The 27,746-nt window shown below is 41.9% G+C and overlaps 1 protein-coding gene across 6 annotated transcripts in view; it reads right to left on the minus strand.

The window, feature by feature from the left end:
• Nucleotides 1–9,320: 9,320 nt before the first annotated feature.
• LOC138755509 (izumo sperm-egg fusion protein 4-like) overlaps nucleotides 9,321–27,746 on the minus strand; it is a 38,827-nt gene continuing 20,401 nt past the window's right edge. For all 6 annotated transcript variants that reach the window (XM_069921657.1, XM_069921647.1, XM_069921630.1 and 3 more), the window contains 2 exons: nucleotides 22,107–22,251; nucleotides 9,321–9,620 (listed from right to left, as the gene is read on the minus strand). In XM_069921657.1, coding sequence (XP_069777758.1) covers nucleotides 9,452–9,620; nucleotides 22,107–22,251 — 314 coding nt within the window. In that variant the 3' untranslated portion in view covers nucleotides 9,321–9,451. The remainder of the gene's footprint in view (nucleotides 9,621–22,106; nucleotides 22,252–27,746) is intronic.

A 27,746-nucleotide genomic window follows, 5' to 3' on the forward strand; every position in this document is an offset into this window, starting at 1 on the left:
CTTACCCATCAAATGTTTGTTTACAACAAAAAAAATGTATTTTGATTACTTTAAATTGGTCTTTTAATCAATCTTCACAAAGAGCTCTTCCAATCGAAGTCTGTCTAGGTCCTCAGCATGGCCATGTCCCTACTAGAATGACTTTCTTGAGAGTGGAAATGAGAAATGTTTACAGGTGACACTTTCCAATCTCTCGTATTTCCCAGTTTCAAAACATGTCATCTTCACAGAAACATAACAATATTCTGAATTGTTATCTTATCACTCTAATAGACCAAATTTCTTTAATTCATCCATAAAACATGTTGCATGACTTCACATCAAGATTTTCATAACTTGAGTAAATAAAGCATTCTGTATAATAATAATGATATTCTTCTTTAAACAGTTGAACCAAAATTAAGATGATTAAAATTAAATAAGATGAAATAAAATGATGAGATAAGACGATGAGAGATGACAAATGCTCATAAAACTTGAAAAATTCCTCATTAATATCTTCTCGTTAATAAGTAATTATTCCATTCTTCCTAATAGCGTTAATTGTCCTTGATACTTGCTCAGTTTTAAGTTGCCATGCCAAATCCTTATGTGCTTTTTCTCCCAATTCATGATAACGTTGCTGAGATTGCAAAATCATTTTCTTATATTTATATGTTTGTAAATTGTTATAATGTAGCGGCGGCTACACTGCTCCTGCAATAACACACGCAACCAAACGGGTTGAGCTCAGTGAGCAGACTAGTTTATTGCAGGCTGCTGGGCTGCACTTATACTCCCAGCCCGGACCTGGCTGAGAACTGCGCTGGAGGGCGCTGACGTCATCAGGGTGTCACGTGGTCCCTCTGCGTGGGTTTCTGAGCCCCGAGCTGGAAGGAAGGGAAACCCCCGATGGCACCATTTTGGCCAGCTGCCCCGCCGCGTGGCTTACAAGCGGGGCCGGTTCACCTGCCTTGTGATGAGCTGCCACAATAACATAATTTCAATTTAGATAATTGTATCTTATCATCCTCTGTACAATTTTTTTGTAACTTTTTCTCCAAGCCTTCAATTTCCTTTTCCAAATTTAAACTTTCTAATAAATACTGTTTTTTTTTAATCTTTGTTGTTTAGCTAATAATTTGTCCCCTCAAATATGCTTTTAAAGCATCCCACAAAATAAATTTACTTTGAACTGAATTTTCATTTGTTTGTAAAAAAAAATTAATTTGATCTCTCATATACTTAAAATCTGGTCTCTTCAATAACATTTCATTAAACCTCCATCGATAAGCTGTCTCAGTTAATTTAGTACCTAAACATCTAACCAATAGTAACGAATGATCTGACTATAATCTACTTTTATATTCTGCAAAGTTAAATCTACCTTGTAAATGCGCAGAAATCAAAAATATATCCATTCTAGAAAAAGAATTATGTCGAGCTGAATAAAATGAATAATCTTTCTCAGTTAGGTTTAATTTCCTCCAAATTTCCATTAAATTTAAATCCTTCATCATCTCAAGCAGTCTTCACCATTTTAGTTCTTTTAATAATTTTTGGAGATTTGTCCAGCAAGGGATCCAAAAAACAGTTAAAGTCTTCTCCTACCAATACATTTCCATTTGACTGATTCAAATACATAGAAAAGTATTCGAAGAGCTTACGCTCCTCCATGGTTCTTCAGAGACTGATCGCAAGCTCCGAGTCTGCACGGATATTACACCATATGACATTATATGGTAACTCTACAAAACAATTTATCCTGAAAGGGATAATATAAAATTAAAATTTAAGTAAGAATTAAAACCACAACATTTTAACCTTTACAATGTTAGATAACAATTGAGAAAACTTCCCTGATTGGACTATATTTATCAATGGTTCTCAACCTTTTTCTTTCCACTCACATACCTCTATAAGTATTCTTTAGGCCATAGGTGCTTTGTGAGGGAAAAAAGGCCAGGAGAAAACCTACAACCATCCTGGGATAAAGCCTAAGGCTGCTCCTGCTGACCCTGAGGAGCGCAAATAAATTTTTCACTGCTGGAGGGAGAAAAAACACTTTTATTAGCTTCTAATGATGGGTAGGGTCTCACAATCATCTTCAAAAGGGTCTGGGTTTAGGCAGGAAACCAAGGTTTTATGTGAGCACATGAGGGCAGACCTGGGAGGCGGGGCCAGCCATCAGCACAACACCCTACCAGTGAATCACAGCTCACTGCATTCACCCCTTCCTGCAGAATTTAGGGTCTGTGAATGAAGACAGAGAACATGGGTTCAGAAAAAAAAGTTGAAAAATATACAATTATTAACAAATTTACAGATTTAAGCGGTCCGGGGATATTGTGATCCTGGTGGAGCGCCTTAGCATTGGGGTACCTTGGGTCTCCTGGTCCCCTTGTGAGGGAGGAGAGGCAGGCTGGGTCTCCGGCTCAATGGTGGAGGGGGATGCACTTTCCTCCCCTGAGGCCCTGACTGGGGGAGGCAAGAATGAACACCATGGCTTGCAGGGCACTTGAGGCAATGGACCTCAAGAGGGTGTCAGGTCCCTGATGGAGTCAGTGTCCTCCCTGCCACCCAGGTACTCCACATAAGCGTATATGGGATTGGCGTGGAGCAGTTCACCCTTTCCACCAGGGGGTCAGCCTTGCTTCTCCTTATGTGCTTCCTGAGAAGGACTGGACAGGTGTGGTGAGCCAGACTGGGAGTGTAGTTCCCAAATCCAACCTTCTTTCAAAATTGAATAGGACCTCGTGAGGAGTAGCGTTGGTTGCAGTACATAGTAGTGACCAGATGGAATGGGGTGTCATAAGGAGGACTTCCTGCCAGTGTGAGTCTGGAAGGCCTTTTGACTTCAGGGCCAGTTTGACACCCTTCCAGACCGTGGTGTTCTCCTTTTCAACCTGCCCGTTCACCCGGGGTTTGTAGCTAGTATTCCTGCTGGGTGTGATACCCTTCACTAGCAGGTACTGACGTAGCTCGTCATTCATAAAGGATGAGCCCTGGTCATTATGAATATAGCTGGGATACCCCAACAGAATGAAAATGGAGTCTAGGGCCTTTCTGACTGACTAAGTGGACGTGTCTCAACATGGAATGACGAACGGGAAGTGAGAGTATTCATCAATGATAAAGAGGAAGAAAGAGTTCCCATTCATGGACGGGAGAGGTCCCTTAATATCGATGCTGAGCCATTCAAAGGGTCTGGATGACTTGATCAGGTGCACCTTTGTGGGAAAATAGAAATGCACTTTGTATTCTGCGGAGACCTGGCAAGACCTGGTCATTTCCCTGACGTCTTCCATGGGGAAGGGCAGATTGTGCACCTTGACAAAATGAGCCATGCGGGTTACCCCTGGATGGCAGAGCTCATAATGCAGAGACCGCAGTTGGGTGGTGTGTGTAGAGGCATAGCTTCTTCTGGATAAGGCATCTGGAGGGTCATTAAGGGCTCCTGGCTGATAGGCAATGTCATAATTGTAGGTGGAGAGCTCGATCCTCCACCTCGCAATCTTGTCATTCTTGATTTTTCCCCTCTTGACATTATCAAACATGAATGCGACCAAGCACTGGTCAGTGAGGAGCATAAATCTCTTACCAGCCAGGTAGTGTCTCCAGTGCCTCATGGCTTCTACAATGGCTTGAGCCTCCTTTTCCACTGATAGGTTCTGGAGCTCGTAACTTTGTAATGTCCAAGGGGAAAAAATGCAACTGGCCTGCCCATCTGCTTGAAGGTAGCGGCCAGGGCTATGTCTGAAGCTGTGCTTTCCACTTGGAAAGGTACATTCTCGTCTACTGCATGCATGGCAGCTTTCGCAATGTGATTCCAGAGGTAGTTAAAAGCTTTTTGGGTTTCAGCCAAGAGGGGGACATTAGTGGCTTTTAAAAGAGGGTGAACCATATCAGCATATTGAGGGATCCATTGGGAGTAATATAAAAAAATCCCCAGGCATCTCCTCAAAGCCTTTGTGGTCCTGGGAATGGGGAGCTCTAACAGGGGGCGCATCCTATCAGGATCGAGGCCAATGATGCCATTCTCCATCACATAGCCATGGATAGCCAGAAGTTTAGCACTTGTCAGAATTATAAGTAAGGTTCAGGGCTTTCACCGCATAGAGAAAACTCTGGAGGTTGGCATCATGATCTTCCAAGGTATGGCCACAGATGGTGACATTATTAAAATAATCTGCTGGAGGAATAAAAGGGGTTGAGCAGTATCAGTGTCCTAGTTGGAGGACACGCCAGTTGCCAATCAAGATTTGGTTCCACCCACCCATTAGTGCACATTCTACTGTTGATCCATGTAAATTACCTGGACTGCACTCTCCAGTCTGCCTGTACTTAGCCTTGGGCCATTGGCTGTTGTAATTGGATTAACTCTCCTGGCACCAAGCCATTAGGTCCTTTCAAACTGCTGTGTAAAATGGGGTTAACCGGGAAATCTGCCCGGTTAAGTGCCCCAGTTACACAGGAGTTAGAAAGAGTCTGACCCAATCAACCCCGCCAGAATCTAACCCAGTTAAACTTACCTTGGTTCCATCTATGGGTGATTTAAAATCAAAAATGGCTGCATACGTGCGTGCATCACCAGGCAGCCAGCATCCGAATAGCCAGTAAGTACATGACGCATCATTGCGGGGGCAGGATCTCCCTTAAATCGCCAGGTTGGCAATTTAATTGGTCAATCCCCCTGCAATTTAAAAGGTGCTTCAGCACCTTTGCCCCAGTAATCACACCTGGGTCCCAGGAGGCTACCCAGGTGCTGCAGTTTAAAAAAGTCTATTGCAACCCTGTAAATGGTCTGGGCTGGACCCTCCAGCACTATAAAGTGCCATGTGCTCTTTGTTCTCTCTCTCTTTGCCAGCTTAGGACCACCTTGCTTCACTCCAGGCCTAGAAATGTGGAAGGGTGCTGGAGAAACTGTACACAAGGGTTGGGAGCATTTAATTCATGTCTCTTGTACCATAGTGCCATGCCTGCACTGAGTCAAGGGGTGGTGGGGCATTGGCGGGATTTTTCCTTGATCATTGTTTGTACCAGTGTATGTACTGTACTATTTTCCCCACATTCATCATTAATTGTCCACTATTTCTTTCCCATGTCTACTGTAATCTCTGTGACTGTGTCTGTTACATCAGTTACCATTTTCCCACACTTGCCTTCTTTAAATAAAATCTATCACGACAAAAACAAACTCTGTTCAGAGAACACAGGCCTTTGAGACCTACCAAACCTGCTTCCTTACTCGCCACAGGAAGAAAAAGATTTTTGACGTTTTAGGTTGAAGCTTTTCATTGGGTCCCAATCAGGAGATTGAACCTAAAACATTGAACATTATTTCTCCCCACGCGTGCCGCTCGACCCATTGAGTTCCTCCAGCAAATTGGGTGTAACTCATGACTCGCCGGTCTAGAAAAGCCCAAGTTGGACTAATTGTTAAAGTTTGCTCCACTGTTCATGCTGAAGTGAAGTAGAATGCAATGGTTAAAATGGAAATTGAGGTTTACATTACTATCTAATGGACTGTTTGGGAAGTATTTAAACTTCTATTGACACCAAACTACAGATCTAATTCTCAAGAGCATCAAACTTGCTTTGCTGAAATGCTATTTAGCTTACTCTGTAAAACTTCTGCTGATGTGTATAAGCTTGGCAAATGTAATAGTGACCTTTAGGCAACCTCATTTAATTTCTGATAAATGGAGGTTGAATTTCAAATCCTGGCATGTCAGGTTTAAGCAAGTTTGACTTGCTTTTGTATAATGTATTTAGCTGAACAATAATTCCCTAGGATATTCATAGAAGCGTGAGCAGAAAAAATGTGACTTCAAGCCATGTGCAGAACTATTAACGTAAGTGACTCTAACCTTTGTCCATAAAGGAGGGGGGGGGGGTTAAAATGGGAATTCTGGAGCTTGGGATCCAGATCCAAAATCATGTCTGTAACGATAGAGTGCTAGTGATAATCCTGACCACTAGAGGGAGTTGAAGATGAGTTGTTGCAGCTAGGAATAGATTCAAAATGGATGCCTCCTCGAGGCCTTGAGTACTGTAGCTAAGAAAGTATAGTTGTTATAAAAGAACCCAAGTCTCTTTATGGTACCAGGAGTGTGCATGGTACCAGGAGAGTGCAGAGTGAGAATCAGCCGATAACTGAAGAAAACATGGAGTATGTAAATGCTCCTGATGCTGCAAATTGGACTGGAAATGTTGTCCACAGGTGGAGGTCATTCAAACAACAATTGATGCTGTACCTGCAAGCCATTGAACTCAATAGCAAACCTGATGCACTGCTATAGGACATCAAGCGCTAGAGATTTTCAACACATTTGTTTTTACCAAAGCAGCTGACCAGGGCAAGTTTGACAAGGTTATCGAGTTGTTTGATGACCACTTCACCAAAGAAAGATGAAATATTGGAGAGGTAAGTGTTTCACTCGTGCACACGGCTGCAGGGAGAGAGCTTTGATTTTTTTTTAACAGATTTGAAATTAAAAGTAAGAACATGCAATTTTGGATAGCTGAAAAATTCAATGAACTGTGATCATATTGTGTTCATTATTATTGATAAGAAAGTGAGTGAGAGGTTGCTGGGAGAGACAGAGCTTACCTTAGCTGGAGCTATGAAGATATGTCACGCCAGTGATTTAGCTCTTTCACATGCGAAAACACTTGGTGAGTGTGCAAAAGCCAGTGAAAATGAAGACATAGTGTCTTAGCCACAGTGCGTGGACACACATGTAAACAAAAAAAAAGAGATATAGAAAGCAACAAAAAGATGGAGAAACATTCAATTATAAATAATGAGGCCCTCTGCATGTACCAAAACAGTGCCCAGTCAATGGAAAAGTCTGTTCAAAGGGTAGCATCATTATGCAAAGCAATATTTTTCCAAAGAGAAACAAAGCAGAAGTGAAAGCATGCACACTATTCACAGTATAGAAGAAACTGCTCTCAGTGATGCACTCTACGTTGGCATGGTCGTGCAAATAGTCTATAAACCAACAGACACTAAACAGCCAAGCGTGAACAGAGTCGAGCAGGAGAAGTAGAATGTGTCATTGCAAGCAAATGGAGCAGATAGTCCTTCAAGTTGGACATGGGGGCAATGGTCATTTTGATCTGTGAGCATTACATCAGGCTAATAAAGATAAAGCCATACATCCATGCAAATCCTCTACAGCTCAAAGACTACAATGGACAGAGCATCGACATGTAAATTCAAGGTGAAAGTTAAAGAGCACCACCTCAGGATCACAGTAATCCCAGATGTACATGACTGCGACAAAGCAAGTTAAAACTTAAGCCTAGTCAAAAGGATGTACTGCATTAACAGTGCCAATGCACAGAACAGTGTAGAAGAAATACTGGATCAATTTCCAGACAGCTTCAAGGGGTTTGGTGTCTACCATTCATCTATAAGATACAGTTAAAAGAGGATGCATTACCAGTACTGCATGTCCCAAAGCAGGTTCCAGCACCACTAAAAGAAAATCTCAAACAGGAACTTGACTGAATGATGTCACTAGGGGTCATAGAGAAAGTGGAGGTGCCCATTGAATGGGTGAATTTAATGGTGTGTGTCAAAAAAGAACATGCTCATGGACCCAAAAGACTTGAATGCCAATATAAGGAGAGAACATTATTAGATTCCAACCAGGAATGAAATTACAAGTGAGATTGCCAGTGGAAAGTTTTTCTCTAAATTGGATGCATCCCATGGCTTCTGGCAATTAAAACTGCATGAAGATAGCACAAAATACTGTACATTGAATTTATTTGGCTGATACTCTGTTTAAGAATGAGTTTTGGAATTTTCTCAGCTCTCGAAGTGTTCCACAGGAAATGGAGCACATCATTGAAGGCGTAAATGGGGTAGGCATAATCCCATGGGAATCCACAAAGGAGTAACACAACAAGAGGCTTATTAAAGTGCTACAACTCATTAGAAGTATGGATTAAAGCTAAACATAGCGAAATGGCAGTTTGGTGTGGAGGAAATCACCTTTCTGGGAGGGAAGGTGTCAGAGGCAGGTGTAAAGCCAGACAAGAACAAGGTGAAAGCAATTCTAGAGATACCCAGACCCACTGACAAAAGGGCATTTTGAGAGTGCTGGGAATGACCAATTTCATCGGTAAATTAATTCCAAACCTGTCTTCCAAAACAATGTACCTGAGGAAGTTGTTACATGACGAATATGAATTCAAGTGGACAGCCAACCACAAGGAAGAATGGGGATGACTGAAGATCATTCTAACTACAGATCCAATGCTTTTGACATTCTTTGACCATCCAGAAGGATGGAAATATCTACGGATGCTTCAAAAAATGGAATAGATGCCGTACTACTTTGCCTGCTTCTATTCGATGGTAGATGTTGAGATTGAAGATTTGCTGCTGTGTTTCTCGTACCAGGTTGTAGAGGTTGAGATAAAGGATTTTGGGAATTGCTGTAGAGGACTAGGTGAGCAATGGCAGTGTATTTATGCCCCATACTGCAGATATTGGAACTGGTGATTCACCAAGTGATGGATGATAATATTCATTTCACAGACTCATGCCCCTTCCTCTTACATTTTAATAGTGTTCAGTTCTGGTCACCCTAGGGGTGCAGAAGAGATTTATCAGTATGTTGCCTGGATTGGAAAAAAAAGTCTTATGATGCAAGGTTAGCAGAGCTGGGACTTTCTCTATTTGGAGGATGAGAGGGGACTTGATAAAGGTCTACAAGATGATGAGAGGCATAGAGAGGGGGAACAGCCAGCACCTGTTCTCCAGGTCAGGATCAGCAAACTCCAGAGAACATATGTACAAAGTGAAGGGAAGGAAGTTTAGGGGTAAGTTTTTTTTTACACAGAGACTTGTGGGTGCCTTGAATGGCTTGCTGGGGATGGTGGTGGAGGCTGAAACATTAGAGGCATTTAAGAGACTCTTAGACAAATAAATGGAAAAAAAATAGAGGGTTATGGGGTAGGGTGGGTTAAGTATTTTGTTTAGGAAGGAATATATGGATTGGCACAACATCGAGGGCCAAAGGGCCTGTAGTGTGCTGTATTTTTTATAATTTGGTTTGTGAATTGACGCAAAGCTTTTCATTCCGCCATCAACCACTGACCACCAGCTAATACCTGTAATTACAATCTAACTGGCGTCTTTTGGAAATGATTTTGCAATTGCTAGGCTAAGACTAAATTTTTAAACATCCTGTGATGATTTATTACTATAATTAATTCCAAATTTGTCTATTACTCTCCGGTCTAGAGAAGGGATTTGCATACTTCCATCTATTTGCACAGTACAAAAATATATTATGTGTATTGATGATATAATTGATGGATTATGTTTTAAGGTTAAGTTTATTTTAATAAAGAGTCTGAAACTTTCTGCAATGCCAGTAAATCTATTACATATTAACTTTAATCCACTTTATGTTCTTTGCACATTATTACTGTTGCTGCTTGAGTTATTTTATTCTGTTGAGTAATCTATTTCCTGCTTTTTTCTTTGTTTTTGCTTCTTCCACTTCTTTAGGCGTTTCCGTTTGGAACTCTTCTTCTGAACTGAGTTTCTCTTCTCTAAGTTTGACGATTCAGCTTGTCCCTTGGGATGCTTCTTCTTTCGACTTTTTGCACAATAGCTGTAACAAAGCCCAGAGAATAGCTTAGAATGAGAACAGAATATTAGAACTGAGAGAGCCTTGCTGTTCATAAAAGTCACATTGAATTATGCTTCTGATTTTATTGACTCTGATTCGTCCACAAGGTAAGAGCATGATTATTTCGTGTTATCTTTTTCTGCCATTCAGTAAGGACTAAGATGAGAAGAAACGTCTTCACTCAGGGACAGTGAATCTTTGGAAATATCAACCTCAGAAGGTTATGGAGGTTTAGTCGCTCAATCCAGTGCTTGGTGGATTGGTAGATATTATTAGAATCAAGGGAAATGAAATTGGAATGATGCAGAAGTAAAATATTGAATGTCAAACAGATGCAAGGACTCCTGCTATCTTTTATGCTCTTGACATTATTAATGGTTTTAGAACATTATTAGAGTTATACAACATAGAAAAGGCCCTTCAGTTCAACTGGCATTGCCAATCAAACTGGCATTGTGGAATCCTCCCCACGTTTGGTACATATCATTCTCAACCTATGATCTGACAAATTGATTCACCAATACTCATGATGCCATATTATAAACTTTTTCATATAATAGTCATGATGTTTTAAGAACTTGGGGAAATAGCCTCAAGATTCTTGCGAGTAGATTTAAGACAGAGATGAAGAGGAACTGTTTCTCCCAGAGAGTGGTGAATCTGTGGAATTCTCTGCCCCGTAAAGCAGTGGAGGCTGCCTCATTAAGTATATTTAAGACATGGATAGATAGCTTTTTGCAGAGTAGGGGAATTAGCACTGATGGGGAGGGGATGGGTAAGTGGAGTTGAGTCCACAGCCAGATCAGCCATGATCCCATTTAATGACAGAGTTGGCTCGATAGGCCAGTTGGCCAACTCCTGCTCCAGTTTCTTATCCTTCTTACATTATTACTACATTAACATTAAACGTGTTATCATAATGTTCCATAAGTAGATCAATTGAACTGAGCTGAGAAGGTGAGCAACACATCTAATGATGGCACCTCCAATCTGCCATTTCTTTACTTGAGGTACCATTGAGAAGAAGAGGTGCACTAAAGGGAGGATGCCCATCCACTCTGGAGAACCCTGGTGTATCGATAACAATCCTATTCATTTGGATGAAAGCACAGACAATAAGGAAAACAATGAGTGGGTATGTGCTGCAGTTATATTTTTATCATTTTATTCCTTTTAATTCTTTTGTTCCTATTTTAAGGTCTTTTAAATCAATTTGCTTTAATTTTAATTTGTTTGAACTTTTATCTTAAATTAAATCAAGTGAACATTTTCTCATATCTTGCTGTTATAATGTGAACTATTTTGTAACTGCAAACTGTAGTAACTGTAGTGCACCACTGTGCACTGAGGGGGTATATTTTATATATATATAAAAATACACCCACACACACACACACACACACACACACACACACACACACACACACACACACACACACACACACACACACACACACATATATATTTGTGAGATGGTGGAGGACATCAGTAAGTAAAGTCTCTTGTTATTTCAATCTTGTATCTCTAAATTACTTAAGAAGCATCCCAAGCAACTCCAGAGATATAACCTGGTGGCAGCGGTATAAGAGAACAAAAATAAAGCCATACAATTGATTGTAAGCCAATTAAATATGAATGGAAATAATTTTTTTTTAATTACTGAAAAAAAATGACTGGAGCAACAGCAGTTCACCCAGTGATGGGCTGGAAGGGTGAAGACATTGTTGAATCATTAAAAAAGTTTAATCAGAAGTGCAATTTAACATTCAAGAGCTATTTAAAAAATGCAACAGCAGAGAAGAAGATCAGTTAAATACTTCTCTCAACAGAGAGCGAGGCCTTTACTGATTTAATAGCCGGGAGCTTACAGATGTGGAGAAAAATGATCCAGAGTAGATATTTACAAAGTTTGCTTCTCACCTCGAACCCAGGTCTTTTCTTCTTTGGCTTTCTTTCTTTGGCTTGGCTTCGCGGATGAAGATTTATGGAGGGGGTAAATGTCCACGTCAGCTGCAGGCTCGATTGTGGCTGACAAGTCCGATGCGGGACAGGCAGACACGGTTGCAGCGGTTGCAGGGGAAAATTGGTTGGTTGGGGTTGGGTGTTGGGTTTTTCCTCCTTTGCCTTTTGTCAGTGAAGTGGGCTCTGCGGTCTTCTTCAAAGGAGGTTGCTGCCCGCCAAACTGTGAGGCGCCAAGATGCACGGTTTGAGGCAATATCAGCCCACTGGTGGTGGTCAATGTGGCAGGCACCAAGAGATTTCTTTAGGCAGTCCTTGTACCTTTTCTTTGGTGCACCTCTGTCACGGTGGCCAGTGGAGAGCACGCCATATAACATGATCTTGGGAAGGCGATGGTCCTCCATTCTGGAGACGTGACCCACCCAGCGCAGCTGGATCTTCAGCAGCATGGACTCGATGCTGTCGACCTCTGCCATCTCAAGTACTTCGACGTTAGGGATGAAAGCGCTCCAATGAATGTTGAGGATAGAGCGGAGACAATGCTGGTGGAAGCGTTCTAGGAGCCGTAGGTGATGCCGGTAGAGGACCCATGATTCGGAGCCGAACAGGAGTATGGGTATGACAACGGCTCTGTATACGCTTATCTTTGTGAGGTTTTTCAGTTGGTTGTTTTTCCAGACTCTTTTATGTAGACTCTTTTATGTTGGCGAGTCTGTTGTCTATCTCGTTGTCGATCCTTGCATCCGATGAAATGGTGCAGCCGAGATAGGTAAACTGGTTGACCGTTTTGAGTTTTGTATGCCCGATGGAGATGTGGGGGGGCTGGTAGTCATGGTGGGGAGCTGGCTGATGGAGGACCTCAGTTTTTTTCAGGCTGACTTCCAGGCCAAACATTTTGGCAGTTTCCGCAAAACAGGACGTCAAGCGCTGAAGCGCTGGCTCTGAATGGGCAACTAAAGCAGCATTGTCTGCAAAGAGTAGTTTACGGACAAGTTTATTTTGTGTCTTGGTGTGAGCTTGCAGGCGCCTCAGATTGAAGAGACTGCCATCCGTGCGGTACCGGATGTAAACAGCGTCTTCATTGTTGAGGTCTTTCACGGCTTGGTTCAGCATCATGCTGAAGAAGATTGAAAAGAGGGTTTGTGCGAGAACACAGCCTTGCTTCACGCCATTGTTAATGGAGAAGGGTTCAGAGAGCTCTGACCACCGGCTGGTTCGCTGCAAGCTCAACCTTCACTTCAAGCCAAAGCCCCCAGAAAGAGGTTCAATGTTGGAAACCTGCAGTCAGACGAAGCGAGAGGAAACTTCCAGGCAAACCTCAAAGCAAAGCTCAACGATGCAATCCACTTCACGGACCCGTCCCCTGAAACCCTCTGGGATCGGTTGAAGACTACCATACTACAATCCACTGAAGAGGTACTGGGATTCTCCTCCAGGAAAAACAAGGACTGGTTCGACGAAAACAGCCAGGAAATCCAGGAGCTGCTGGCAAAGAAGCGAGCTGCCCACAAGGCTCACCTTACAAAGCCATCCTGTCCAGAGAAGAAACAAGCCTTCCGTCGCGCATGCAGCCATCTTCAGCGCAAACTCCGGGAGATCCAAAATGAGGGGTGGACTAGCCTCGCCAAGCAAACCCAGGTCTAATCATAGAATTAAACACTATAAATTTCAAGGCTTAATGCAAGAAACTAATGAAACTGTTAATAACTTCCTCACTAGACTAAAAATTGTTGCTGAAAAATGCAGATTTAAGGATATAGAGGAAAGATTAGTTAATCAACTAATATGGGGGAGTGCCAATCACGAAGTGCAAATGTCTCTTATAGGAAAGGATAACTTGAAACTGGTCGAAGCTATAGACACAGCCAGAGTCTTCGAATCCACAAGGATGCAAATGAAACCCCTGTCTGTGCAGACCCACCCACAGCAAAGGAAGGGAAGGGTTGATGCTATAAAGAACACAATCAGAAAAATGCAAACCCCCAAGACCTGCAGAAAGTGCGGCAGACAACACCCATATGATGACCAAAGCAAATGCCCTGCATATGGTTCTGAATGTAGAGCCTGTGGTAAAGGAAACCATTGGGTGAAGATGTGCAAGTCTGGTATGAAGAAAACAGTAATAACAGTGAAGAAAAAAGACAAGAAGAAGATCCACCGCATAAAAGGAAACAACAATGAGGACTCCAACACCCAAATACTGGACATAAAATCCATACACCTTCATGGGATATTGGGTGAGATGAAAGAAGGAAGTGAGTTGCACACAAGGATCCAAATACTAAGGACAATCTAGAACAAGCCTACGATATTTAATCTAAATGTGAAGCTGAATACTGGATCACAAAGCAACGTCATTCCACTCAGACTCTACTGCCAGATGTTCCCGGAGAACATAATAATAGGGTATCCAAAAAACGGTGCATTGGAATCAGCAAATGTGGCATTAACAGCCCATAGTGAACCATTGATCAAGCAGCAAGGGAGAGCTAAGATCAATGGCTGCCATAACGGAAAGAACATCCTCTGTACATTCTATGTAATGGATGCAGACGTATCAGCAATTCTAGGTCTGGATAGTTGTTAGGAGTTGCAGTTGATCTCTGTCAATTATGAGATCCTGACGAAGAAGATATCCAAAAGCATTAACAGAAACACAACAAAAAGAGGAAATGATTTCCACAGAAATAACTGCCAGGCCATGGCACACATTGGGAGCAGACTTGTTCACCAAGAATCAAGACTGGTATTTAATAGTAGCCTGTTACTACTTTTAAGTTTCCATTCATCAAAAAGGTGAAAGACCTGAGAGTGTCAGCTATCACCTCAGAAATTAGTGTGCTCTTTGCTGAAGAAGGAATATATGTGCCAATAATATGTGACAATGGAATACAATTCACATCGCAAGAATTAGAAAGCTGGCTGCAAAGTATGGGTTTGTTATCACTACATCATCCCCATACTACCCCAAAGGTCATGAATTCATTGAAAGACAAGTACAAACTGTGAAAAGCACACTAGTTAAGTATAGCGAAACAAAAGAAGACCCATACCTAGCAACACATTCAAGGAATGACATGAAGTCCCCGGCAGAACTTTGAAATGGTAGGAGATATAAAACAACTCTGCCAAGCAAAATACACCCTCCAGAAGACCAGGAGAAAACCAGAAGAAACACACAAGAAGAAGGACACCAGCATTATAACAAACAGGCACAAACATTGCCAGAACTCTTCAGAGGGCAGCATGTGCATATTCAAGAGCCGACGTTGAAAACATGGTCCCCAGCAAAGGACGTCAGAGAAGCTGAGACACCAAGATCATACATTGTCAAGACATATTCTGGCAATCAGCTGAGGAGGAACAGAATTCACATCTGGCTAACACAAGATGTGATGAAGCAGAAAGATTTAATACCAGCAAAGCCTGTGAGGTATCAAGTGAAGAGACCACAACCACTATTAGTGAAACATCAACACAGCAGTTTTCAGGTGAAGCACAACAAGCTACATCACCTCCACGTGTATAGCAACACAGAGCCCAACGGTCACAGCCAAATCCACAAGATGGTGAAGCAACATACTGCCGCCAGTGTTATATTGATAAGAACAATTCAAAAATAGTTGCGTAAATAAACTAGTGTACAGTTTAGTTATTTAAGTTGCATGGAAAGAAAGTGATAAAGAACACTAATTTTTTATCTTGAGAAGAAGGGATGTTATATAGTCAGGATAATGTGAACTATTTTGTAATCACAAAAGAATACACCCTTCTCACTGTAGTAACTGTAGTGCACCACTGTGGGACGTATGTATATGTGAATGTAAAGAGTTTCCAGAGATGGTGGAAGACATCAGTAAGTAAAGTTTGTTATTTGAATCTTGCATCTATGAATTACTTAAGGAGCCTCCCAAGCAACTCCAGAGATATAACACTTGCTCATTTAAATGAAAATTTAAAAGCTTTAGATGTGGTGAACTGTCAAAGGCAGGCAGGATGTTTTCTGGGTGCCTATCACTAGGACCCTATCTGGGGCCTTCTCATGGTTAGGGCAGCACAAGAGAGTCAACTTCTTCAACCCTCCACATCCAGAATGGATAGGTCTGGGTAAGCTGGCTCAGTGGGCTGGGAAATGGCTCAAGTTGAGGCAGATCAAGACTCAGTGTTATCGATTGTCATCCAACAGAAGAAACTGAGAAGACAACAATAAAATAGTTACAGAGCAAACCTCAACATACTGGAGGAACTCAATGGGTTGAGCAGCATCAGTGGGAGGAGAAGAATGGTCCAGAGTTTCAGGTCAGAGCCTTTCATCAACTTGGTTCCAGATCTCACCATCTGTAGTCTCTCATTTGTCTCCATAATTCTAGATATAATCTAATCACACCATCTACACCTACATGCTGGGAGGCTTTGGGTTTTTTTTTTGTTTTTTTTGGAGACAAGAACTAGAATTGAAAAGATGAAAAAAATGTTTTTAGAATTCAAAGGATTCTGTCACGATTTTTAATTTTTGAATTGAAATATTTACATACCCCTGGGCACAAGTAAACTGAGCAATGGCCGTCTTCATTCCCAATAATCCACCACACAGCTGGAACCGCTCTGCCAGCACCATGGAAATGTAGAGCAGTTCCAGCTGTGTGGAGGATTATGGGGAAGGAAGATGGCCATTTTGCCTGAAGAGGCTGCAGCTTCCAGCCAGGAACGGCAGGTAATAAACACAAAGCTTGGGTTGCTTAAACACGGGCTGAAGCCTGGAGCATCCTACGTCTTGGCGATTGGGAATAATAAACCTCAAAGTGGTGTGGCATGGTTCGCAATTGAGGGTTCTGTTAATGAGAGAGGAGCAAGAGAAGGAGGGAGTGAGAAGAGGGGGATGATCCTTTCCCTTACTAAAGCTCAGCCTAGGGGCCCAGGTGGGAGTTAATCCACTGGTTCACTTCTAATAAATTACAATGCAATGTGTGAAATTCACGATATGTCGAGCAGCACAGTTGGTGTGCATGAAAATCGCCCAACTGTCAAATTTATGTGTGATTTTTTTAAATGGGGGGGCACAATTTCAGTGCTTGCCATAGGCGCTATTTTACCAAGATAGGCCACAGAATATTCTTGTCATCTTCCTTGGAAAAGAAGCCCAAAACTGCTCGCGTGCAGTCAGATCAATGGCTTAGAAAGCCTGAACATTACATCTCTACTTTTATATTTTATCGCCCTCAAAATGAATGTGAGGATTTCATTTGCCTTCATTACAGCTGACTCTTCATGCAAGTTAACCTTTAGGGAATCAGTTCTGGCCTCACCCTGATTTTCTAATTCTCATCCTTGTTTTTAAATCTCTGCGTGACCACTCCAACTATTATATTACATTGGGTTTTTTTATTCCCCAAAGTCCATTTCAAAAGGTGATATTGAATATATTTCCTTCTAGCAGTGCTTTGCAGATCTCACTGCAAGTTATGAATTACTTTTAACATTCTCACATCAAAACATAGACTTAATGGCTATCAGGAATGTGTTGGAGGAGAAAGCATAAGTGAATTAAAGCAATCTACATGTGCCTGGTTTCAATAAATCAAGTATATTTGAAATTCCTTAGCCATTAGAAAAAACTAACAGGAATGCACCTGCAAACCATGTCACTGGTAGCCTAAGGAAACTATTTCAATATGTGAAAGAGGAGTGCTAAGTGTGCACAGTTACAATAATTAGTTTGAACTTTTCAGTCAAGGATAAAGTGGCTGGTTTCTCTCCAACACGTATGAAATTGCAATTATTGAAACCATGTCAATGCTATAAGCAAACATGAAACTAGATCTACTCAGAGTTCCTTCAACTATCATTTGGCCCACACTAAAAATGTTGAGTATGCCAAAAGGAAAACTATCCCCATCTTTGCAATGTAGAGAATGACAACTCCCATTCATGATATGTTAAAAATAGTGAAAATTTCAAGACAGTTCAGGGACACCTGTGGCTGACAATAAAAACAGAAAATGCTGGAATCCCCCAGCAGGTCAGGAGGCACCTGTGGAGTGAGAAACAGATAACCTCTTAGATCTCTTCACCCAAACTGGCTGGAACTGGGAGGCACCAGCTTTACCAAGTGAACTACCTTGTATCAAATTTGATCAAAGGCTTTAAGGTTCTTGCAGAGTAAGAAAAAAAATTCAACCCCCCCCCCCCCACCCCTAAAATCATGATAGGATTTAATGTAGAAGTGTTCCTGGAAGCAACACAAAACTTGCTCTTTAATTGTGTCTTAAATTTAATTCTGCCTCCAAATTGCATTCCACTGACTTCATTGGAACCATGTTCCAGATGCAGAGTAGAATACAAAGTTACTTTCTTGGGGATGGCATCTTTGGCATATGCATGGTCACCTTCTTGAATACCTAAGGATAAAAATATTGATTTGGGGGTTGGATGTGTAATTTGGATCATTGGTAATAGTTCAATTGGTGAAATGTTCAGCAATTGGTCCAATTAGAGCTCTTAAACTCCAATACAACTACAATTATGGCTCTCTAATTTGTTAGCCATGTAGAAGTCCGGGTTATAGAAAAATTAGGATTTGAATCTGAGAGGAGAGCAAGATGGACATTTAAGTTGGCACATTTAGGCATCAATTTCCAGCTATTAACATTTTGCACGCTGACTTCCACATTCAAAGGGGTTGTGCAAATATAATCAAGGCTGGCAACTGCACTGTTGGAGCTGGCATCTTTCAAATGAGATATTACATCATAGAGAATATAAAAAAGATGGATTTTCTCATCAGATATACAATGAAACTACTGTATTTAAAATAGCCCTTTATCAATTTACTGTGAAACAAATAAAATGGGCATTTTCATTTTGTATAAAAATGTGTGTAACCTAAGTGTAAAGTTTCCTGTATTTAAACCATATTTCAGCATCACATGAAACTCAATGCTGACTGAAAATGTGGGAAACACTCAACAGGTTGAGCAGCATCAGTGGAGAGAGAATCAGAGTTAAGATTTCAGATGAGCATTTCATCAGACATTAACTCTATTTCCCTTTCTGTAGATACTACTGGACTGTAAAGCATGTCCAGAGTTTTCTATAAGAAAAGGGAGGGCAGAAATAAAGGATAAATAATTAAATTCTGTACCAACTGATGGAGATTATGTAAAATGTTGAGTCCATCTGGGTAGAGATTAGGAATAGTAAAGGGGAAAAAAAATAATTGGTGTGAGTTGTCTATCTTCTTCTTTTTTGGCTTGACTTCGCGGACGAAGATTTATGGAGGGGGTAAATGTCCACGTCAACTGCAGGCTCGGTTGTGGCTGACAAGTCCGATGCGGGACAGGCAGACACGGTTGCAGCGGTTAATAACATTACAGTGGCACAGGCAATAAACCAAGAAATATCAGAGGCCTGTAAGGATGGAACAGCAGCTCTCATGGGGGATTTTAACATGCACAGAGCCTGGGTAAATCAATTTGGTCAAAGCAACATTGAAGGACATTATAGAATGCCCAGACGGTGGCTATCTTGAACAGCATGTTACTGAAACTACAAGGGAACCTGCTATCTTGGATCTGGTCCTGTGCAATGAGACAGGTAAAAGTAACAATCATGTAGTTAGGGATCCTCTTGGAAAGAGTGATCACAGTATGATTGAGTTTATTATACAAATGGAGTGTACAATAGTTCAGTGTAAAAACCAGTGTCTAGTGCCTAAACAAGGGAATCTACAAGGGGATGAGGGAGGTGTTGGCCAGGGTTGACTGGAAATGCAGGATATATGGAGGGATGGTGGAGGAACAGTGGCAGACTTTCAAAGAGATTCTTCCTGCTGCTCAACAAAGATAAATTCCAGTTAAAAACAAGGATAGTAAGGGTGGCGACAGTCAGCCCTGAATAACTAAGGAAATAAAGGTAGGCATCAAACTAAAAGCTAGTGCGTATAAAGTTGTCAAAGAGCAGTGGGAAACCAGAAGTTTAGGAAAAGTTTAAGAAGCAACAAAGAACTATGAAGCCAACAATAAAAAAAGGAAAGGTAGACCATGAGAAAAAAAATTAGCATAAAATATAAAAATGGTCAGTAAAAGTTTCTATGATTATATAAATCACAAAAGGATGACTAAAGTGAAGGTTGGTCCCTTTAAAGATGAGAAGGGGGAATTGATCATGGGTAATGAGGAAATGGCTGAGATTTTGTGTCATTCTTCATAGTAGAGAAAATATTGAACATGCCAAAGACAGATGTTATGGGTGGGATGGGAGGGGAGGACCTGGATGTAATAGCTATCACTAAAGAGGCTGAACTCAGAAAACATGAGGATCTAAAGATATATAAATCCCCTTGTCCTGATGGAATGCATCCCAGGGCACTGAAAGAAATTGGCAGAAGTTAGAGTCAAGGTTTTGGGGGCAATTTACCAAAATTTCTCTGCATTCTTGGCAGGTCCCGGTGGATTTAAAGACAGTGAATGTCTCGCCACTATTCAAAAAAGGACATGAGCAAAAGGTAGGGAACTATAGGCCAGGTGGCTTATATTTTTCTTGTTGGGGAAAATACTTGAACCTATCATTAAAGGAGATATAGCGAGGCATCTGGGAGCTGAATGGATCCATCAGGCAGATGTATCGTGGATTTAGCAAAGGCAGGTTCCTTTCGACAAATTTACTGAAGTTCTTTGAGGATATAATGAGCGTGCTAGATAGAGGGGAGCAGATGAACGTTGTTTACTTGAATTTCCAGAAGGCATTCAATAAGGTGCCACACAAAAGACATACAGAAGATAAGGATGCATAGATTTGGGGGTGATCTATTAACATAGATAGAGGATTGGTTAGTCAATAGAAAGCAGAAATTTGGGGGACAGGTGTGTTTTACAGGTTGGCCACAGGGGTGAGTGGTGATGGTGAGTGGTGTGCCACAGGGGTTGTTTCTGGGCCTACAACTGTTCATGAAAAACAGAAATGATCTTGAAGTGGGATCAGAGTGTAGTGCACCTAAGTTTGCTGATGACGCTGAATTGAATGAAAAATCAAAGTGTGCAGAGCATACAGAGACTTTGCAGAGAGATATAGATAGGTTAAGTGAGCGGGCAATGGTCTGGCAGATGGAGTACAATGTTGACAAATGTGAGGTTATCCACTTTGGAAGGAAAAATGGAAGATCAGTATATTTAAATGGTGAACGATTGCAGCATGCTGCGATGTAGAAGGGCTTGGAAGTGCTTGTGCATGAATTGCAAAAGGTTGGTTTGTAGATGCAGTAGACTATCAGGGAGACAAATGGAATGTTGACCTTCATTGCAAGAGGAGTGGAATTTTGGTTCTTGGTCCTCCAAACTATTCCATATGGAATTTAAACTGGAGGTGAGGGAAGGTGTGCATAAGAAGATTTTTGAAAAAAACTGTCTTAAATTTAATTGGGTCTAGATGTGTGAGTATGGAAGGGTGAAAATTATTCCATGCTTTAATTGTACGGGGGAAGAATGAATTGCCGTACATGTCTGTATTGGAAGATGGCAGTACAAATTGGGTTGCGTGCCCATGTCTGCTCCTAGCAGTGTAGGATTGTAAGGAAATTAAGGGATATGGGGAAAAGAGCCTATCATCAGTTCAGCCATGATTTCATTGAATGGCAGACCAGGCTTGATGGGCCAGATGACTTATTCCTGCTGCTATTTCTTATGCTCTTATGTTCTGTTCGGCTCCGAATCATGGGTCCTCTACCGGCACCACCTACGGCTCCTAGAATGCTTCCACCAGCGTTGTCTCCGCTCCATCCTCAACATCCATTGGAGCGCTTACATCCCTAACGTCGAAGTACTCGAGATGGCAGAGGTCGACAGCATCGAGTCCACGCTGCTGAAGATCCAGCTGCGCTGGATGGGTCACGTCTCCAGAATGGAGGACCATCGCCTTCCCAAGATCGTGTTATATGGCGAGCTCTCCACTGGCCACCGTGACAGAGGTGCACCAAAGAAAAGGTACAAGGACTGCCTAAAGAAATCTCTTGGTGCCTGCCACATTGACCACCGCCAGTGGGCTGATAACGCCTCAAACCATGCATCTTGGCGCCTCACAGTTTGGCGGGCAGCAACCTCCTTTGAAGAAGACCGCAGAGCCCACCTCACTGACAAAAGGCAAAGGAGGAAAAACCCAACACCCAACCCCAACCAACCAATTTTCCCCTGCAACCGCTGCAATCGTGTCTGCCTGTCCCTCATCGGACTTGTCAGCCACAAACGAGCCTGCAGCTGACGTGGACTTTTTTACTCCCTCCATAAATCTTCGTCCGCGAAGCCAAGCCAAAGAAGATGTTCAATATTTTGGGGTCAAAAGTCTCTGTGGCAAAATGGTTTGGGAATGACTTGCTTGTTCTGCTTTAATTAAATCAAAAATATTTGCATTTGCCATTCACATTCTCAACATCATTTGCTTTGCTTAATTAAAGAAAATAATGAAGGGTTTGAATCTTAAACTGAAGAAATGAAAGGATAGTTTAAATTCCATACTTACTATAAGCCCACCAGAAATCCGAGAAACAGAGCAGTGGCAGCAAGTATTGGCAGGATGATTAATGGTGTCTTTTCAATTGAGGTGTGACTTTCCTCCATGCCAGTAACATTCACTTCAGCTAGTGACATCCCTCTCATGTTATTTTCTGGAAGAGAGTATCTTCTGATTAATCTTGCTGTTTTAACTTAACTCCGCTCTTTCATCACGGGTGACTTGCCTTGCTAAATAGAATGATCCACGCAGTAATGTTCCCTATTATTGTTCTAAGCACTAATTGAATATGAATGGCGGGGTCAGGTACAAAGGGAGGAGTGGTGTGGGAAGATGGGGTGAAGGTGTGAGGAATATTTGTGAAGGTGACAATCCCATAAATAATTGCCAATTGGGGAGATGTGGAGTGGGTGGTGCCTAGAGTATCATCTGGAGTATCATTTTCTGTCTGCTCACCCTCTGACATTTTAGTGAGTGAAGTACTTGTTAAATCACTTGTGAAATACTTGTAGTATGCAAAGTACAGCAGCACAGCAAACTCCCATAAAGTGGCAGCATGAAAATGACCACATGCACAGTTTTAGATATTGAGAAGCAAATCTTGGACGAGTTTTTTGGGATAATTCTCTTGCTTTTCTAACAATGGGATAACTAACTCCCTTCAAGGGTTCAAATATCCCAAAGAGAAAGTGTCTTTGGCAACACAGCCCCCCCAATAGCCCTGCACCAGGACCTTCAACTGGTATCAAATCTTTGAGGCCCTCGAGTGGGATAAGTACTCAGAGCTGAATGTTAACAATGAGCCACAGTTAACTACTTGTCCCCTCTCGCTCCTCATTAAGCATGGATGGCAGCTATCAAGATGTAGTTATTTTAAATGTTCATTGGAGGGATCCTTATCTACAATCCATGAAAAGAGGAAATAGGAGATGGCCAAGAGTTTAGAGCTTTGAAAGGGTATGGGTTGTCTATGCCTGCTGCCTTTAGGCAAACCTTCTGCCAGTCACTTCTCCTTTATTAGAATATTATAGAACATAGAACAGTACAGCACAAGACAGGCCCTTCAGCCCACATGTCTATGCTGAACATGGTGCCCAAATCTGCTGCTTGCACCTGATAGATATTCCTCCATCACCTTCATATTCATGTGTATATCTTTAACACTACCGTGGTTTCTGCTTCCACCACTATACCTGGCAATCCATTCCAGGCATGTAAAATATTTGCCCTGCGCATCTGCCTTAAACTTCGCCTCACTCCCCTCACCTAAATGCATGTCCTCTAATATGTGAAATTTTGCTCTGGAGAAAAATATTCTGTCTGGCTTATCAATGCCTATCATGATTTTATACATCTCTATCAGGTCACCCCTCAGTCTTCTATGCTCTAGAGAAAACAACCCAAGCTTGCCCAATCTCTTTCTATAACTCAAACCCTTTAAAATAGGCAACATTTTCTCTACCCTTTCCAAAGCCTCCATATCGTTCTTGCAAAGGGGTGACCAGAATTGCAATTACAGAAGGAACAGTAGATGATAGACTCTCTTCATCCTGTTCACTGTTTGGTAAATTTGTGGATTACGTTTGACTGCTCCATTTTCCCACATAATCCCGATGTTTCCTGATTTTCCATTAACATCCTGGAATCCATCAGCCTAAGCCTCATCATATTCAACATCTCCACATTTCTGCAGGAAGATTTCTAAAAATTCAAAGGTCTGTTAACGAGGACATTCCACCTCATCTAAATCCTAAATGGCTGACAATATCCCTTATTTTAGACGCCCCAGCCAGAAGCAGACTCACAGTTTCCTCTTTCAGTCCCTCTCAGAAACATGGTCCCAACAAGATATGCTCTTTTTCTTCTGAAATCTACCAAGTATGAGTGAATCTCTCACAAAATCCTCACAAAAGGCAACCCTCTCAATCAACGAACCAAACAAATAAATCTACAATGCACGAGCTTTAAAGAAGGATTCTCATTTTTATACACTGCAGTGAAACTCTCAACATTTTGCCTCCAAGTTTGACACATAACAAACCGATGATGTCTTGAAGCTTAGCCATCAACTGACTACTGAGGTTGGCGTGATCTCAGTTCTGGAGGGTCGTCACTATATGTTGAACAGCTTCCCATCAATTCCAAAGATTAGCCTCACATGCACGGGATGTTTGGAGAAATTGAGGTGCAGCATTGTGGCTGGAAAGTTCAAGAAAAACATTGGCCAAAGAAGCAACATTTCTTTGGGCTTCACTTAGATTGGGTCTGATGAGGACTCATTGGTTGAAGTTATGGCTTGCATGAAGGAAATATAAGAGGGTGATAAATTTCTCTGGCAGCCAAACCCTATCTTACAGCGGTGATTATATTTCAAAAGTATTTCATTGGTTACGAAGTGTTGTGGGACATCCTAGAACCATGATTTTTTTTTTTAAATAAATGCACATCCTCTTTATTCAAAATCCCTTTGCTTGCAAAGGATCAAATATATGTCCGTCAGCACATGCTCGAGCTGCTGTATATCACCAGGAGTGAATAATGGAGATTCAGGCATGTGCTGACCACTAATTTAACTGTTTGGTATTTTTTCAAAAGCATATATATAGATTTATGATGTGTATTCTTTGAATGGCAATCTCTGCCAAAAATGGAAGGTCAGTGCATGAATTGTTTAATCTTAATTTTCAGAAAAAAGGGGACAAGTGGCAGGGACTTTTTAAAGTGAAGTCAAACCTCAGCTGCTTTTCAGCACATTGTGGTAATTCAAGCCAAATGATTAATGTCAAGAGAATTGTCCCATTTTCATAAGTTTAACATGTCACTTTTAACCATTATGATGGGGAAGAAGGATTCTGGAACCATGCTGAATTGTTAAGTGATGCAAACACCAGCATGTGTCAGTCATATTCAGACCTGCACACTTCAGTGCAAGCTCCCAGGAGCAGAGGCAAATTAGGTGTTGTAAGGTATAAAGGGACTTGTTTTTACAAAATAATTTTTTTCCAAGAATATACTTCATTCACAATTAATTATTTACAAAACAAGAAAACAGATCAAGACTTTTTTTATTCATAATGTCAGTCATATCTCATCAATGTACATTTTACACACATCATTGAGGATCTTGTCATTTCTACACATTGTCATTAGACATACCTTTTCTAGAAAAAAAATTTACAAACAAGAGTTCAAGTCTTTTTACACTCATAATGCCAGTCATATTTATACATTCTTATCAATGTACTTTGTTACATTGTATATTTGTTCTTTCCATATCCAGTTACCAGCATTGTGGCATCTTGTCTTTTCTTCCCCCCTTTGTTGGTTGAGGTGCTTCCCCTCACTCTCAGCCCCTCAGTGCCTGGTAATGGGAGGACTTTAGAATGTGGTCCTTCCCCACAGCGCCCTAGCTTTGGCTGCACCAAGCCTCAGTGTGTCCCACAGCATTTACTCCTGCAGCCTGGAACGCGCCAGATGGCAGCATTGCTGGACCAACATCTCAGTATGCTGAAAGACCAAAAGGGTTCCATCAAACCAAAGAGCATCTTTCTCTGAATTGATGATCTTCTGAATGTCAGGCTCAGAGGATGTCCCCAGAAACAGTCTACAGATCAGAGTCCTCTGTCACACTGCCACTGGGGATGAACTGTGACAAAGCACCCTGCAACCTCTTCACACACTCATTGCAAATCTGCATTCAACAAAGAGGTGGACGGCAGACTCCACTCCACTGCAACTGTCCCAAGGACAACATGCAAGGAAGGTGATGTTCCACTTGTACAAATCTCACTGGGATGGCTCCTCTCACTGCCAGCCAGGCCAAGTCCTGGTACTTAATTGCGAGCCCAGGCAATGAGGCATTCCACCAGATGACCTGGATGATCTGCTTGGGGAACCATCCTACCAGATCCACCGAGTCCTCATCTCTCAGTTTCTGCAGGACGTTCTGTGCTGGCCATTGCCTGATGGCCTTCTGGTCGAAGGTGTTGTTGTGGAAAAGCTTTTCCATGAAGGATAGATGTTGTGCAAAGTCCAGCTAACTGGGACATTGCATGGCACGAGGGCCAGGCCTATCCCTACAATACCTGGGACAGTTAGAAACTCAGCACATAGTGGCAATTGGTGCCCTCACACTTTGGTTCCATGCACAATCTGATGCAGCCACACACAAAATGTTCATCATATTGAGAGCCATGTTAGGTATGTTTTTGCACCCATTTTCTGGTGGCATGTGGATGATGCTCCTTCAGACCCTGGCCAAGGCAGAGGTGCAGGGATGGGCCACATCTACTCAATGCTCAGCAGTACTGAGAGCACCTCACACTTGATGACCAGGGTCTTCCCCATTATTGAGAGGGAGTTCTCTCCCCTTTCCAAAGCCTCCATATCCTTCTTGCAAACTGTCTGTAACCTTAGAGGCCATTCTGTCTGTAACCTTAGAGTCATACAGACCGGCATAAAAGGTTTTTTTTAAATTAGTTGTCTACGTTTATCTTCAAAACTTCTCCTTTGAAGATCTTTTTCCAAAGCCATTATTTCTAGTTCTAATGGATCTGTCTCTTTCATATACTCCTTAATTTTAGAAGTAAAACATAATTTGCCCTCTGAAATATGCTCTCAAAGCATCCCATATTGCAAACTATCATTTACAGAGTTCAAGTATGTGTCACAAAATATGTCTTCAAATAAAATAACAAAAAAAATCACCCTTGTCCTTACTGATGGATTCAGTAAAGGGTATTATGCAGCACACAAATAAGACTGGAGACAGTAGGGAGCCTTGCCTAACTCCAGACTTGATGGGGAAGCTATCTGTTTACCACCCATTGATTTATCACTACAGATGTCTATGTAGAGCTGTTTAATCCAATTCTGGATTCCCTCCCCAAAGCCCATGTTGGAGAGCACATCCATTATGTACATGTGTGATATCAGGTTGAAATCCTTCTTCTGGTCTAAGCAGACCAGGCAGATGTCCACCTCCCTGTACTGCGCATAGGCGATGGTTGTTAGAGATTTTCCTGTCCAGAAATGTGCAGGTCTAGTCTGGATGGATCATCACCCCCAAGGCAGACTTGACACTTGGCGATGGCCTTGGACAGGATTTTGTAGTCCACATTTAGCAATGATATGGGTTTCCAATTGCTGATATTTTTCCTTTTCCCCCTTCTGTTTGAGAATGAGGGTGATGATGTTCTTCCTCGTGGAGTCTGAGATGCTTCCTGCAGGTTTGGGCCCACTCAGTCCCTCAGAGCCGTGTACAACTCAGCTGAGAGGCCATCACTTCTGGGAGTCTTACTCGACCCAAAGGAATGGATGGAGTCCATCAGCTGCCCCCAGAGAAATTGTCTGATCCAGACATTCTTGTTTGCTGTTGTCTAAGACATCCATGATAAAAAAAAAAGTTTTGGGAGGCCATTCTGTCTGTAACCTTAGAGTCATACAGACCGGCATAAAAGGATCTGCCCATCCTCTGACTGCCCATCTATGAGGATGTGACTGAGCCGTTCTCTTCCTTAAAGCTGTGGATCACAGGGCTCCCTCTGTGAACCTTTTAGAATAAGCATCTCCCTGGTGCAGAAAGGGGATAAGTACTGAATGTTCTCCTCCCAGGGACCAACAATGCATTACTCCAGCATGTCCCTTTCA

Source organism: Narcine bancroftii, chromosome 1, assembly GCF_036971445.1.
Source record: "Narcine bancroftii isolate sNarBan1 chromosome 1, sNarBan1.hap1, whole genome shotgun sequence".
NCBI classification, from domain to species: Eukaryota; Metazoa; Chordata; class Chondrichthyes; order Torpediniformes; family Narcinidae; genus Narcine; species Narcine bancroftii.